Here is a 15,271-nt window from a genome sequence, read left to right as displayed (position 1 = left end):
CCCTCAGAGTACATACTGCTGCTACTGTCCCATCTTGCAGGTGAGGAGACTGAAGCCCAAGCCACACAGTAAAAATAATGAGGCTGGGCACGGTGGCTCATGCCTGTAATCCCAGCACTTTGGGAGGCTGAGGTGGGTGGATCACTTGAGGTCAAAAGTTTGAAACCAGCCTGGCCAACATGGTGAAACCCCATCTCCACTAAAAACGCAAAATGAACCAGGCGTGGTGGCAGGTGCCTGTAATCCCAGCTACTCGGGAGGCTGAAGCAGGAGAATCCCTTGAACCTGGGAGGCAGAAGTTGCAGTGAGCCAAGATCACACCACTGCACTCCAGCCTGGGTGACACAGTGAGACTCTGTCTCAAAACAAAAGCAATGACAAACAAACAAACAAACAAACAACAAAACCATAGTGAGACCCTGTCTCTACAAATAATAAAATTAGCCAGGTGTGGTAGTGTGTGCCTGTAGTCCTAGCTACCTGGGAGGCCGAAGTGGGAGAATCACTTGAGCCCAGGGGGCTAAGGCTGCAGTGAGCTGATTATACCACTGCACTCCTGCCTGGGTGACAGAGAGAGACCCTGTCTCAAAAAAAAAAAAAAAAAAAAAAAAAGAAAAGAAAAGAAAAAGAGGCCGGGCACAGTGGCTCACGCCTGTCATCCCAGCATTTTGGGAGGCAGAGGAGGGTGAATTACTTGAGGTCAGGAGTTTGAGACCAGCCTGCCCAACATGGCAAAACCCCATCTCTACTGAAAGTACAAAAATTAGCTGGGTATAGTGCCACACACTTGTAATGCCAGCTACTTGGGAGGCTGAGGCAAGATAATCGCTTGAACCAGGGAGGTGGAGGTTGCAGTGAGCCGAGATCACATCACTACACTCCAGCCTGGGTAGCAGAGTGAGACCGTCTCAAAAGAAAAAAAGAAAAGAAAAGAAGAGAAAAAACTAATATCTTATTGCAATACTTGAAAAGCCTAAAATTAATGCCAAAAATCTATCATAAGCCAAAATATCAAAATTTAAGCCAGATGTGGTGGTACATGCCTATAATCCCAGCTACTCAAGGAGGCTGAGGCAGGAGGATTGCTTGAGCCCAGGAGTTCAAGACCACCCTGGGCAACATAGAGAGTCCTCCATCTCAAATGAAAAAGAAAAAGAAAAAGAAAATTAAATAAAGACAGAATCCAACAGGCTGTGCCTAGCCATATTGTAACTTGAGCCAAAAAAAAGTGTGCACCAACCTATATGTGTTTTAATGTGTCTTTGAAAATGTCTAATGGTTTCAATGAAAATAGTATTATTGATGAGTTTGCTTTCATTAAAACCAGGACAGTAAAATTATAACACATTCTGGCTTGGTTATAAATAAAATATGTAAACTTAAAATAATGTTGGGTTTTCATTTATCTACTTTTCAAGTTTTTCAAAAATTAATTTAATGTTCTGGGGGAAGAAATAATTACTTGCTTTACCCTGGTCCTGGTCTCAGCCCTAATACCTATTGGGTCTTTGTTTGTTTGACTTGTTTTACTGTAGAGACAGGGTCTCGCTATGTTACCCAGGCTGGTCTGCAACTCCTGGGCTCCAGAAAGCCTCCTGTCTCAGCTCCCCAAAGTGCTGGGATTACAGGGGTGAGCTTCTAACGCCTATTGTTTATCTTCTGTCTCTTCCTGCTATTAATAGAATGTCAGCTCTCCAAAGACAAGAATTTTTGTTTTATTTCCAGTTGATTTCCCAGCTTTTAGGCTAGTGCCAGGCCCATAGTAGGTGCTTAATAAATATTGGTGGGGGCCAGGCATGGTGGCTCACACCTGTAATCCCAGCACTTTGGGAGGCAGAGGCAGGTGGATCACCTAAGGTCAGGAGTTAGAGACCAGCCTGGCCAACATGGTGAAAGCCTGCCTCGACTAAAAATACAAAAATTAGCCAGGCATGGTGGTGGGTGCCTGTGATCCCAGCTACTCGGGAGGCTGAGGCAGGAGAATGGCTTGAACCTGGGAGGTGGAAGTTGCAGTGAGCCAAGATCACACCACTGCACTCCAGCCCAGTGGGATAGAGTGAGACTCTGTCTCCAAAAAAAATTAAATAAGTAAATAAATAAATAAATAAATAAATAAATAAATAAATAAATATTGGTGGAATTAATGAATGATCAAGTGATCCTCCTGCCTCAGCCTCTCAAGTAGCTGGGACAACAGGTGTGTGCCACTACACCTAGCTAATTATTTTTATTTTTATTGTTTTTTTTTTTTTTGAGACAGAATCTCACTCTGTTGCCGAGGCTGGAGTGCAGTGGCGCAACCTCGGCTCACTGCAACCACCGCCTCCCGGATTCAAGCAATTCTCCTGCTTCAGCCTCCTGAGTAGCTGGGATTACAGGCACGTGCCACCAAGCCCGGCTAACTTTTTTGTATTTTTAGTAAAGACAGAGTTTCACCTTATTGGCCAGGCTGGTTTCAAACTCCTGACCTCATGATCTGCTCGCCTCAGCCTCCCAAAGTGCTGGGATTAAAGGCGTGAGCAACCTCGCCTGGCTTAAATTTTTTTTATTGTTTTAGAGATGGGGTCCTGCTATGTTGCCCAAGCTGGTCTCAAGCTCCTGACCTCAAGCAATCCTCCCATCTCAGCCTCCTAAGTAGCTAGCTGGGACTACAGGTGCATGCCACTGCAAAGGGACATTCAAGCATCAATTTATCCAGCATTTATTGAGTACCTACTGTGTGCTGGGTATTGTTCCAAACAGCAGGGACACAGCAGTGGACAGAACAGACAACTCCACCCCCCCACCCTCACCAACTATGGGGCTGACATTGGAGAAGGATAGACATGAAATAAAATAAGCAAAAATACACAGTATGATGGATGGTGCTGAGTGTCAAGGAGAAACTAAGGAGAAAGTGGGTGATAAATGTGAGTAGAGTTTAATATTTTATTTTATTTCATTTATTTATTTATTTTTGAGACAGAGTTTCACTCTTGTTGCTCAGACTGGAGAGCAATGGTGTGATCTCGGCTCACTGCAACCTCCGACTCCCAGGTTCAAGCGATTCTCCCGCCTCTGCCTCCCAAGTAGTTGGGATTACAGGTGCCCACCACCATGCCCAGCTAATTTTTGTATTTTTAGTAGAGACGGGGTTTCGCCATGTTGGCCAGGCTGGTCTCGAACTCCTGACCTTAGGTGATCCACTTGCCTCAGCCCTGAGCCACCGCACCCGGCTAAGTTTAATATTTTATTTTATTTTATTTACTATTATTATGTTTTGAGACGGAGTCTCGGTCTGTCGCCCAGGCTGGAGTACAGCGGCGCAATCTCGGCTCATTGCAAGCTCCGCCTTCCGGGTTTACGCCATTCTCCTGCCTCAGCCTCCCGAGTAGCTGGGACTACAGGCGTCCACTACCACGCCCGGCTAATTTTTTTTTTTTTTTTTTTTTTTTTTTTTTTGTATTTTTAGTAGAGACGGGGTGTCACCGTGTTAGCCAGGATGGTCTCGATCTCTTGACCTCGGGATCCGCCCCCCTCGGTCTCCCAAAGTGCTGGGATTACAGGCCTGAGCCACCGCGCCCGGCCGAGTTTAATATTTTAAATGACTGGGAACCGCCTAAGAAGCCACCTGAGAAGGTGACATTTGAGTAAAGACCTAAGGGAAATGAGCGAGGTGAAATTCTGCCTCTTCAGTCGGTCAGACCTAGGGAAGGGACCACTTCCACCCCTGAGTCCTCAGCTCCACGCCAGTGCCTGGAACGTGGTAGGAGCTCCCTGAATGTATGTGGGGTGAAGAAAGGGGTGCATTGGGCACAATTTGGCGGTGCTGAGCCTGATATCAGCCCGGCCTCCGCGTGCACTCACGTCTTGAAGGAGCTTCTCCAGGTTCTCCTGCAATTCATAGAAGTAGACCGTGGTGATGAGGCCGTCACGGGACTTGGTCAGGCAGTCCCGGGCCAGCTCGATGATCTGGTGGTGGATGAAGCTGAGCACGCCATCGGCCAGAGGCAGAACGCTGTCGGGTTCGTAGGCGCGGGTGAAGTCGCGCAGCTTCTCCTCCATCTGCGCAGTGGCCTGCGGGAGGGACGGAGGAGGGGCGCGGGGCTGTGCCCGAAGGCTGTGGCCGCCAGGAGCCTGCGCTGCGCACCGAGGCCGCCAGGGGGCGCGCGGGGATAAGGCGAGCGAGAGTGCAGGCCGGCTGGTCACCCCGCGACCGCCTCGGGTCCCACCTCACCTTCGGGAACCTCTCCTTGTAGACGTGATTCATCATCACGATCTCGTTGTCGTAGGAGGAGGGGGAGCGCCCGGGGCTGCGGGGAGAGAAGCCCATTTTGTCCAGTCCTCTGCCTCCAAGCCCGCAGAGAACCCCCGCCCCGAGATGTAACCCTTTTATTCGCGGGGACAGGGGTCTCTCTAAGCACAAGTCCTAAGACCACTAGCTTGGTACGAAGGAGGAGGGATGCCTGCCCACCTGAGACTCCGTGAGCGGGGCCGCACGGCTGGGGAGCGACGGCCACCATCCTCGTCTGTGATGCTCTCGGTGCTCCCGAAGTGTTTGGAGAGGAAGTGGAGCTCGTCCACCGTGGGCTGGTAGGGCAGCTGGTGAAGGCGCTCCTGGGAGGAGCAGGAGGACTGGGGACAGGGGCAGGGCCGGGGTCAGAGCCACCATGGGCCCCCCAACAGCTCAGGACCCTGAGCTGGGACTCCCAAGGCCGATGGGGTCACTGGGCAAGGCCAGGATCAGGACCTGATTTACGATCCTTGGATCCTAGGATCTTGGCTGGGACTCTTGGCCACAGACAGGTGGACAGGGACAGACAGGGGTGGAGACAGTGAGTCTGTTAAAGCTTGGGTCAAGTCATGAGCCTCCTCTGTTCAGAACCCTCCGTGGCTCCCACCTTACTCAGGGTGAACACCCAAGTCCTTCCCCAGTTATACAAGGTCCTGCCTCATCCTGCCCTGGGTCCCTGCCATGGATTTTTCTCACTCTCCTGCTTATTTCCTCTGCTCCAGCTACAGTGGCCTTCTTTTTTTTTTTTTTTTTTTTTTTTTTTTTTGAGATGGAGTTTCGTTCTTGTTGCCTAGTTTGGAGTGTGATCTCAGCTCACTGCAACCTCCGCCTCCCGCGTTCAAGCAATTCTCCTGACTCAGCCTCCTAAGTAGCTGGGATTACAGGTGCCTGTCACCACGCCTGGCTAATTTTTTGTATTTTTAGTAGAGACAGTGTTTTACCATGTTGGCCAGGCTGGTCTTGAACTCCTGACCTCAGGTGATCCACCTGCCTCTGCCTCCCAAAGTGCTGAGATTACAGGCACAAGCCACCGCACCCAGCCTAGTGGCCTCCTTGATGGTCCTTGGACAAGCCAGGCAAGCTCCTTCCTCAGGGCCTTTGCATTAGCTATTCTTTCTGCTTGGAACACATCTACTATGGATCCCTCCTTCTCATCCTTCAAATTTTTGCTTCAATGTCACCCCTCAGGAAGACCTCCTCTGAATACACACCCATTATTCCCTATCCCTACTCTATCTTGTTTCCTCTTGCTTTATTATCATTATTATTTTAGAGAAGGGTCTCCACTGAATATGGTGACTCACACCTGTAATCTCAGCACTTTGGGAGGCGAAGGCGGGAGGATCACTTGAGCCCAGGAGTTTGAGACCAGCCTGGGCAACATAGTGAAACTGTGTCTCTATTTATTAAAATTATTTAAAGTTAAAAAGAGAGACAGGGTCTTCTTGTGTCACCCAGGCTAGAGGGATGTAGTACAATCATGGCTCACGGAAGCCTTGAACTCCTGGGCTAAAGTAATCTTCCCCCCTCTGCCTTCTGTGTAGCTGGGACTACACCATGCTTGGCTAATTCTTTTTTGCAGAGACAGGGTCTCTCTATGTTGCCCAGGCTGGCTTCCAACTCCTGACTTCAAGCAATACTCCCACTTTGGCCTCTCAAAGTTCTGGGACTGAGGGCAGGGCACGGTGGCTCACGCCTGTAATCCCAGCACTTTGGGAGGCTGAGGCGGGCAGAAAAACTGAGGTCAGGAGTTCTAGACCAGCCTGGCCAACAGGGTGAAACCCTGTCTCTACTAAAAATATAAAAAAATTAGCCAGGCATGGTGGTGGGCACCTGTAATCCCAGCTACTCGGGAGGCTGAGGCAGGAGAATTGCTTGAACCCAGGAGATGGAGGTTGCAGTGAGCCAGCACGGTGCCATTGCACTCCAGGCCTGGGCGACAGAGTGAGACTCCATCTCAAAAAAAAAAAAATTGCTGGGTTACAGGCATGAGCCACTATGCCTGGCTCTCCTCTTGCTTTATTTTATTTTTTTTATTTCGAGACAGGGTGTTTCTCTCTCCCCCAGGCTGGAGTGCAGTGGCTCGACCTCCACTCACTGCAACCCCCACCTCCTGGGCTCGAGCAATCTTTCCATCTCAGCCTCCTGAGTAGCTGGGACTTCAGGCACAAGCCATCACACCTGGCTAATTTTTTTTTTTTTTTTTTTTTTTTTTTTTTTTTTTTGTAGAAACAGGGTTTCATCATGTTGCTTAGGTTGGTCTCAAACTCCTGGGCTCAAGCAATCCTCCCACCTCAACCTCCCGTAGTGTTGGGAATACAGGTGTGAGCCACCATGCCCGGTCATATAGCTGTCACCCAGGCTGGAGTGCAGTGGTGCAGTCTTGGCTCACTGCAACCTCCAGTTCTCAGGTTCAAGCAATTCTCCCTGCCTCAGCCTCCTGAGTAGCTGGGATTACAGGCATCCATGACCACGCCTGGCTGATTTTTGTATTTTTACTAGAGACAGGGTTTCACCATGTTGGCCAGGCTGGTCTCGAACTCCTGACCTCAAATGATCCACCCGCTTCAGCCTCCCAAAATGCTAGGATTATAGGCATGAGCCACCGCGCCCGGCCAGAATGATATTTTTAAACATCACATTGCTCACTCCTCTGGTTAAAATTCCCCACCCCATCCATCTCTTTTATTTTTTTAATTAGTGTGCATTATCTATAGCCTACATAATCACAATTTCAAATGGTTCAAACTGAAATTTTAGTACAATTTAATATAAAGAAATAAAACCATTCCATGGCTTCCCCACTGGATTTAGAATAAAATCTCCCTTGCTGCCCTGGCTGACAAGGTTCCAGCCTGATCAAGGTCACTGCCTGCATCATCTCTATTCCTCCCCCGCATCCCAAAGTTTCAGCCCCACAAAGCTACTTTCAACTTTTCAAATGCTTCAAGTTCTGCGGCCTCTAGAGGTTTGCACATGCTCTTCCCCTTCCTGGAACACTCTTCTCCCTTCTCTTCCATCTGCCAAACTCCTGCTGGTCTGTTGTCTTGGTTTCAATGTCACCTCCTCCAGGAAGCCTTCCTTGACAACCCCCCAATCTGAGTCACATGCCTCTCCCCTATCACCTCACCTTGTGCTACTTGCATCAAAGTTCTGACCATTCTATTTTGTGAATGCCTTCTTACTGGCTTGTCTTCCCCCATGAGGGCTGCGTGAATATTTACACTCTGGCCCAGCTTGCAGAACCCGCCTACCACATGACAATCTCATGATAAATGTCTGCTGAACATCATGCCAATGGATGGATAAGGGAACTATGGGCATGGATAGAAAAGGGAGCAGATGAAGGGACTTTGGGTGTTCCAAGGGGTGAGCAAGTGGGCTCTGGGTGAAAGCTGTGGCCTGGCCCAGCCCAGCTGCTGATATCAGAGTAAATGGCTTAACTCACAGAGCCTTATGTCACCAGCTGTAAATGAGTGAGTCAGAAATGTGTAGGAAGGACCCTCCCAGAAATGTGTTGAGGGCAGAGCATTGGGCTCTGAGTGGGGTGGACCCATAACTCTTTAATAGATGGACAAGTGAACACCTTTGAAGAATGGGGAAACCCAAACTGTCTTTTTTTGCTTTTTTCTTTTGAGACAGGGTCTCACTCTGTCATCCAGACTGGAATGCTGCGGTGCGATCTCAGCTCAACTGTAGCCTATACCTCCCAGACTCCAGCGATCCTCCCATCTCAGCCTCCCAAATAGTGGGGACCACAGGTGTGCACCACCACGCCCAGATAATTTTTAATTTTTTGTAGGGACAAGGGTCTCCCTATGTTGCCCAGACTGGTCTTGAACTCCTAGGCTCAAGCAATCCTTCTGTCTTGGCCTCCCAAAGTACTGGGATTACAGGCGTGAGTCACCGAGCCTGGCCCTAAACTGTCATCAAGCCCAGCCTGGACTGCTGGCCTGGGTGTGGTTCTTCAGGCTGGAGGGCCCCTGAATTCCTTACCCACCGGCCCACCCACCTACTTTCCACACTCACCGAGACGGTGGAACTGGGCGTGTTGGTGCCATAGCCAGATGAAGGGAGCGAGGCCAGAGACCACCGGCGTCCGTCCGCCCTGGAACCCAGCCAAGGTGCTCAGAGGCCACAAGGCCCCAGCGGTCCCCCAACTCCTCAGGGTGTGGGTGAAGCCACTGGCCAGGGCCAGGGTGGGGGTTGGGGGAATATATCTGCACTCTAAGATTCCTCAAGGCCCTCAGAATCAAGGGGATAAAGAGGGACTCTTCCAGGCAGGCACGGGGAATTGGAGGGAGGATCTGTCTCCGCTCTCCTCCCCACGGTCCCCTCTCTTATCATTCAGAGTGGACACCGAGAACTGGAAAAGCCCCCACCCAATGAAGCCTTTCCAGAGAGATTCTAGAAATTTCCCCCAAGTGAACACTCCATGAGAAAGCTCTCAGAGGGAGACCCTTGGATCTTCTCAGAGAAAAAAGACCCCTCCCACCCCCCAACATGTTCTGACATAGAATCTTGTGTCCTTATGCTCTCGTGCACACAGACACAGTCACTGTTGCAGCCAAACCCATTAATGTTGGTGTGACTATCAGGTCAGGCTCACATACTGGCAGTGCACACATTTACACTTCACACACACGAAGACACACACTCACACATGACTCAACACAGACACCCACACGTATTGACTATCCCATCCATGGACCCAAATATCACACTCTCACACACTAATGCACAATCACGCGTGCAAGACCAGACATGCACTCACCTATAGACACATGTGCTTACACTCAGTACTCACACTCGGACACACAGACTCACCCAAACATACTCCACACTTCCACATTCACACAGATGCACATTCCAGACACTCACGCTCACTACCACACATTGAAACTTGCACACAGCGACACACTCATTCACACTCGCATGCAGATGCACACACACAGGGACACACATCGGCGTGTGCTCATGTGAGTGCACAACACACATTAGCATGTGCATGTGTAAGCGTGTGGCTGTGAGACAGTAAACTGGATGGGCGCGGTGGCTCATGCCTGTAATTCTAGCACTTTGGGAGGCCGAGGCGGGTGGATCACCTGAGGTCAGAAGTTCGAGACCAGCATGACCAACCTGGTGAAACCCCATCTCTACTAAAAATACAAAAATTAGCCGGGCGTGGTGGCGGGCGCCTGTAATCCCAGCTACTTGGGAAGCTGAGGCAGGAGAATCGCTTGAACCCAGAAAGCGGAAATTGCAGTGAGCCAAGATCCCGCCATTGCACTCCAGCCTGGGCAACAGAGCGAGACTCTGTCTTAAGAAAAGAAAAAAAAGAGAGAGAGAGAGAGAGAGAGAGAGACAGTAAACACTGTGACTCTGTGTTTACTATCTCACAGCCACATACTCACACACGCTTACACCCACACACAGATTGCACGCTCACCTGGAGACATACCTGACTTGCTCCTCTCACATATTCACAGATGCTTACAATCCTACAGACACATGTTCACACGTTCACATTCGCAGATTCGTGCCATCGCATAGGCACGTAATCCCTCACACAGTGACAATCACACACACACACCAGCACACAGACTGCACAGTTACAAGGACACACACACCACATTTATTGGACTCCTCCCTTCCTCCTTCCTCCCAGCAGTCCCCTCGCTCAGTCCTCCCCGCTTGCGGATAAACATGTGAGACCCTATCCCAGAGCCTTGTCCTGGCTCTCTATTGCCCTCAGCTAAATTCCATGGTCAATAGGCGGTTCCCCCACTTTCCCAAGGGAGCTGTCTGTCTTCACAGTCTCCTTTGACTCTCACAACACAGCCTTCATCAGCCTTTGCACTGATTCCCATTCTCTGGCCTGCCTGCCCTATTCGACTCAGAGGGTAGAGACAGGACGTCATTGACCCCATACGCCCAGCTCCTAAGAACATAGCAGGTGTTTAGACACCATTTTTAGAATGAATAGAGTTCAAAGAAAAAGAGACAGGCCCAAACTCCCAGAAAAGTTTCTCCAGAAAACATCAGAGAAACCTCTCTGCCTCCCCCAGTTTCACCAAAGGCCCATAGAAAATTCATTTAAGGACACCCCAGAAACCCTAAGAGACCCTTGGAAAGAAACCTGAGATTCCTCCCCTTGAGAAACAGCCCTAGTCGTCCTCCCCCACCTCGGGGACCGAGAGTCCCTCGATAGGCATCGCGCAATCTGCGCTTGCGCACGTCATCTTGGCTACCCCGTCCTGTTGCTATGGAAACACCTGGCCAGGAGAGCAAGGCTCGGAGAGACTAAGACCCCCCGCCCAGGGCGCAAGCGCTTTCGACCTGCCGCAAAGGGAGCCCCACCGCCTTCCCCGTTCCAGATCGGCGATTGGACCCCGCCTTCTTATAGGCCCCGCCCCGAAGGCTAGGCGCTCCTTCCCGCTGAGACCTTGGGGCACTCGCTGGTCCCCTCAGGCCCCAGCTCGGGTGCAATTAGGAGGAGAACAGATGGCGGCCCAGACAGTGGTTGGGGAGGGTCTGCCCAGGGTTCTGGGGCCCTGGAGGGGAGGGACTCACCTTCGGGAGGAGGCAAACGAGAAGTGGGCGGGGGTGTTGGGGGAGAAGTTTCGGGGGCTGTCCAGGGGACTGCTGCCTATGAGAGAAAGAGGGGGCAAATCCCGTCAGGTCTCTCGTTCCCTAAAGCGGCGTGCAAACAGCAGCATGTCCTGTCTTTAGTCTAGTCCCGCCTACTATGGAGAGACCACGCCCCTTCGCCTGTGGCCCCGCCTCTCTAAATTTTTTCGTTGCCGAGTCAGCCTGGCCCCTTCCAAGACGATTCTGGCTTCATCTGGGATGGCCCCGCCCCTCAGGTACGACTCCTCCTTTCTGTCCGTCCCACCTGAGTCTCCGCCCACCTGAGTCTCCGCCCCCCAATGACCGTCCCTCTGCGACTGACCACACCCACACAAGCATGGCCCCACCCCTTATCCAAACTGGTTCGCCTCCATTCAAACTGCGCCCTTTCCGTAGCATGACCACGCTTCCTCGCCTGAGGCCCCGCCTACTGTAGGCCAGTCCGCACCCACCAAGTCTCTACCACTGGCCTCACCTAGGTGACCTGGCAGCGGGGAGTGGGGTCTCGGCAGCGTGGGTGAAGTGCTGGTCAGGATGAGGCTTTTCCGATTACTGGTGCGGCAGCTGCGGGGAAGGTAAGGCAGGGGGGCCGGGCCGGGCCGCAGCCCAGTGAGTTCTTGAGCCCCACCAGCTGACCTCCTGTCTCAGATCCCCGCCTATCTCCCATCCATGTGTGTTTGGAGGCTCCCTGGGAGGGTTTCTCGAAGAAAGAGGTGGTGCAGGCCTCGGCAGGACTGTGTATGGCAGGGGATGTGCATATGACATGTGTGTGAGAAACTCTCAGTATGGATTATGTGTAGCACAGTGTCTGTCGTGGTGTGATAGTCACTGTGTCTAGGTGACACCATTGGTGATACTGAGCGTGTCTCAGTCTATGCGTGACATTCACTGTAGGTATCCACGTGTGGCATCCACTGTATGAATTCAACAATGTGTGACGCTGAATGCATTCTAGTGTGATATGTGTGACACAACGTGGGTTTATCTTGTGTGATACAATTTGAGCATTTGTGTGTCTATGTGACACAGTGTGAAATGCCACTTGTCCATAACAATGTGTGGTGTAACACAGGCAGGTTGTATTATTATTATTTTTTTTCTTTTAAATCAATGTCTCGCTCTGTCGCCCGGCTGGAGTGCAGTGTGCAGTGGCTCACTGCAGCCTCAAACTCCTGGGCTCAAGCAATCCTCCCGCCTCACCTCACCCTCCTGAGTAGCTGGGACTACAGGTGCCTGCCACCATGCCTGGCCAGGATGCATGATCCCCCCTACATGTATCTATGTCTTTGTGTGGCATTCTGAGTCTGTGTCCGATACTGTCCTTCCGTCTGGGTGTGACATTCACCATGCTTGTCCATGTGTATGTAGCATCTATTGTGTGAATTTAACATCTTGTGACACTGTGTCCAAACATGTCACCACATTTGACATTCTCTAGGTGAGTCTTGCATGTGATAACGTGTGATTTTGCGTGGTTCTGTCTCTGCAAGATCCCTACATCTGTTTATCCTGATGTCAGTGTGACATAGTATGTGAGATACCTAGATATGACATCGTGTGTTGTGACATTCTTGGATGCATGGATGGGATATTGAAACACATGTTTGCATCTTGGATGACATAACTGTGTGTGTGGATCGCCATGTAAGTGACATCTTACTAGGTGTACACGACGTGGTGCCCCTGTGTGTCTGTGCATGGTTCTGACCTGTGGCAGCTGCAAGGCTAGGTATGTGTGGCACCTCCCAGTGTATCTGGGCCACTAGGGCTGTTGTGTGTATGTGTGTGACATCATGTCCTGTGTGACGCTGTGTGTCACTATTTTCAGTGTAAGGCTGTGTTCGGGGGGGGTTGTGTTATGATAACCCCCCCTTTTTTCTACCCCTCAGCATCCAGCTCCCGAAGAGGGAGCCCCAAGCCCCTCCGTCCGTCCCCTCACCCACAGCCGCAGTGACTGAGCATATTAGCGCGTCCAGGAGCACGCGGCATGGGGGTGGGGGGAGGCCAGGCTGCGGCTATTGTTCTGAGGGTGCCAAGCCCCCCAGCCTCCCCTTCTTCCTCTACCCCCACCAGGCTGTTGGAGCCCGCAGCGCCAGCAGACAAAGGCGCCACAAACCCCCAGTGGCGCAGCCCCCTCCCCCCGCGGCCGTCCTCTCCAGCGTGCAATCCCCCCAGACTCGGCCCACACCACCCCCCATTCAACCCCATCCCCGGCGGGAAGGCGCAGCTGGGGCACCTCTGGCGCAGCTGGACCGGGCGCAGCATCCCGGGCCCCGCCCTGCAGCAGCACCCGGAGCGGCGGCTTTTGCGGGGAGGGCCGGGACAATGTCTAGGGGATCGGGGGTCTACCTCTTGGTGCGGCGGAACATACTGCCGCCGGGGAAGGAGGGCATCGAGAAATTAGAAAGCGCGGTCCAGAGAGAGTCAGACATGACCCGGCGGCGGCGACATGGTGGCAGGTGCGGCAGCGGCGGCGGCGGCGGCGGCGGCGGCGGCGGCGGCGCGGGGAGCAAGCGCCCGGGGCGGAGGCTGCAGCCGCCGCAGCGGGCAGGGGAGGGCAGGGAAGGGGAGGGCCCTGCGGCTGCAGCCGGCCGGGAGGGGGCGCTGCTGCGTGCCGGCGAGCCAGGCCCCGCCCGCGCACTCGCCTGGCGCCCCCACCCCGGCGGGAGAAGGGGCGGCCAGCCCCCGCCACGTCTCTCCCCAGGCTCACCTGCTGCTTTTCCGGGGCAGGGGCAAATCCTTCTGGAAGGCAAAGGGGCAAAACGATGAAGGTCAGCGTGGACCTGCCGTTGCTGCCCACAAGCATTATCAACTCCCTGGAGGAGCAGAAGCAGGGTAAAACAGGCCCCTCTTCAGCACTGTCACTTTCACCCTTGGCCATGCACTGCGGGCCAAGTTTCTTGGGGGAGAGGATCCCTGGGTGATTCCTCTCCTGACCCTCAGAGACCAACAGAGGCCCAAGTACACAGGCGGGGCGCCATATAAAGGCAAGTGAGTTGGCATATCAGCGTGTGTTTGTGCAAATGAAATAGGAATCATTATTTGAAAAATATGTCTTGAGCACCTACTGTATGCTGACCCAATCCTAGGCACTAGGGACACAGTAGTGAATAAATTACAAGTCCGGTGTGGTGGTGTGCACCTCTAGTCCCAGCTACTTGGGAGGTTGAGGCAGGAGAATCGCTTGAGTCCAAGGCAACACCAGCGTGGGCAACACAGCAAGACTCTCTGTCTCAAGGAGAAAAAAAAAAGTTTCTGGCCTTTTGGGACTAGTATTTATAGGGTAAAGGGGACATTAAACAAGATTAGTGTAGAAGTGAACGAAATCATTTTAGACAATAATTAGTCTTATGAATAAATTAAACAGGGTGATGTGATGGACAATGGCTAGGATGGAGACACATTGTCAGACAGGGCTGCTCTGTGGAGGTGACTTTTAAGCTGGTTGCTGAAAGATAAGAGCCAGCCATGGGAGGATCTGTGGAGAGAGCATTCCAGGTGGAGGGAACTGCAAGGGCAAAGGCCTGGAGGCGGGAATAAGCTTAGCGTACTCAATGAATGAATGAAAGGTTGAATGAATGAAAGGTTGAAAGAATGAATGACTCATCTACACCTCAGCAGATCTATCTGACTCCCAGCTAGAGTCATAGAGTTGGGGTAGGGGGTGGGGGGTAGGTAAGTAGAGTGACTCACAACTGAGATTTAAATGGGAACCACGGAGGCTGAGGTGGGAGAATCTCTTGAGCTCAGGAGGTCGAGGTTATAGTGAACTATGATTGCACCACTGCTGGAGTAAGACACCCTCTCAATTAACAATAAATAAATAAATAATGAAAAGTTTAAAAAATAAAAAAATAAAAATGGAAATTCAGGTGATGGCCGCGTAGTCATTTTTTATAATGACAATAATAATAATTAGTGAGTATTAACTTTATGTGTCTGCATTTGAAGAAGGTCACCTTCCATTTGTCAAGCTCTTAGGAAGTCACTGTAGGGATCAGGAGATATGGGGTCTTGGCTCTTTTCTGAGGAAAGGAATGGGGTACAAGGGGCAACACATGCCAGCCAGTTTTCTATCCACAGGGTGAGGTGGAAGGAAGGAAACTGAGTGGGGCTGCAGGTGGAAAGATTTGGGGGAGAGTTTCAAAAGGCCTTTGGAGGGGACTCCAATAAAAGGAAAATGAGGGATGTCCTAGACATTTCTAGGATCTCTAAAAGCAAAAAGCCTAGGTTCAAATCTCAATTCTGCTTTTTATGACCTTGGTAAATGACCTTCCAATAGTCCCGTGTCTCCTTGAGGATCTTAGGAGTTGATGCAGATGCCTAGCCCCTTAGCATGGTGCCTAGCACATAGCAAGTGCTCAGTAA

The 15,271-nt window shown here is 51.5% G+C and overlaps 1 protein-coding gene across 3 annotated transcripts in view; it reads right to left on the bottom strand.

Moving 5' to 3' along the window:
- MAST1 (microtubule associated serine/threonine kinase 1) overlaps positions 1-15,271 on the bottom strand; it is a 41,204-nt gene that overhangs the window by 23,136 nt on the left and 2,797 nt on the right. The window contains exons 2-8 of one of the 3 annotated variants that reach the window (XM_016935197.4): positions 13,614-13,645; positions 11,379-11,467; positions 10,847-10,922; positions 8,303-8,381; positions 4,454-4,614; positions 4,217-4,292; positions 3,847-4,056 (exon numbers count right to left, since the gene is read on the bottom strand). In XM_016935197.4, coding sequence (XP_016790686.1) covers positions 3,847-4,056; positions 4,217-4,292; positions 4,454-4,614; positions 8,303-8,381; positions 10,847-10,922; positions 11,379-11,467; positions 13,614-13,645 — 723 coding nt within the window. Of the gene's footprint in view, positions 1-3,846; positions 4,057-4,216; positions 4,293-4,453; positions 4,615-8,302; positions 8,382-10,846; positions 10,923-11,378; positions 11,468-13,252; positions 13,444-13,613; positions 13,646-15,271 lie in introns of those variants that run through there. The other 2 variants (XM_016935196.3, XM_016935198.4) reach the window with 2 other exon arrangements.

Source organism: Pan troglodytes, chromosome 20, assembly GCF_028858775.2.
Source record: "Pan troglodytes isolate AG18354 chromosome 20, NHGRI_mPanTro3-v2.0_pri, whole genome shotgun sequence".
Lineage (NCBI taxonomy): Eukaryota > Metazoa > Chordata > Mammalia > Primates > Hominidae > Pan > Pan troglodytes.
The sequence above is the reverse complement of the archived record's forward strand: the minus strand, read 5'-3'. Positions and strand labels throughout refer to the sequence as shown.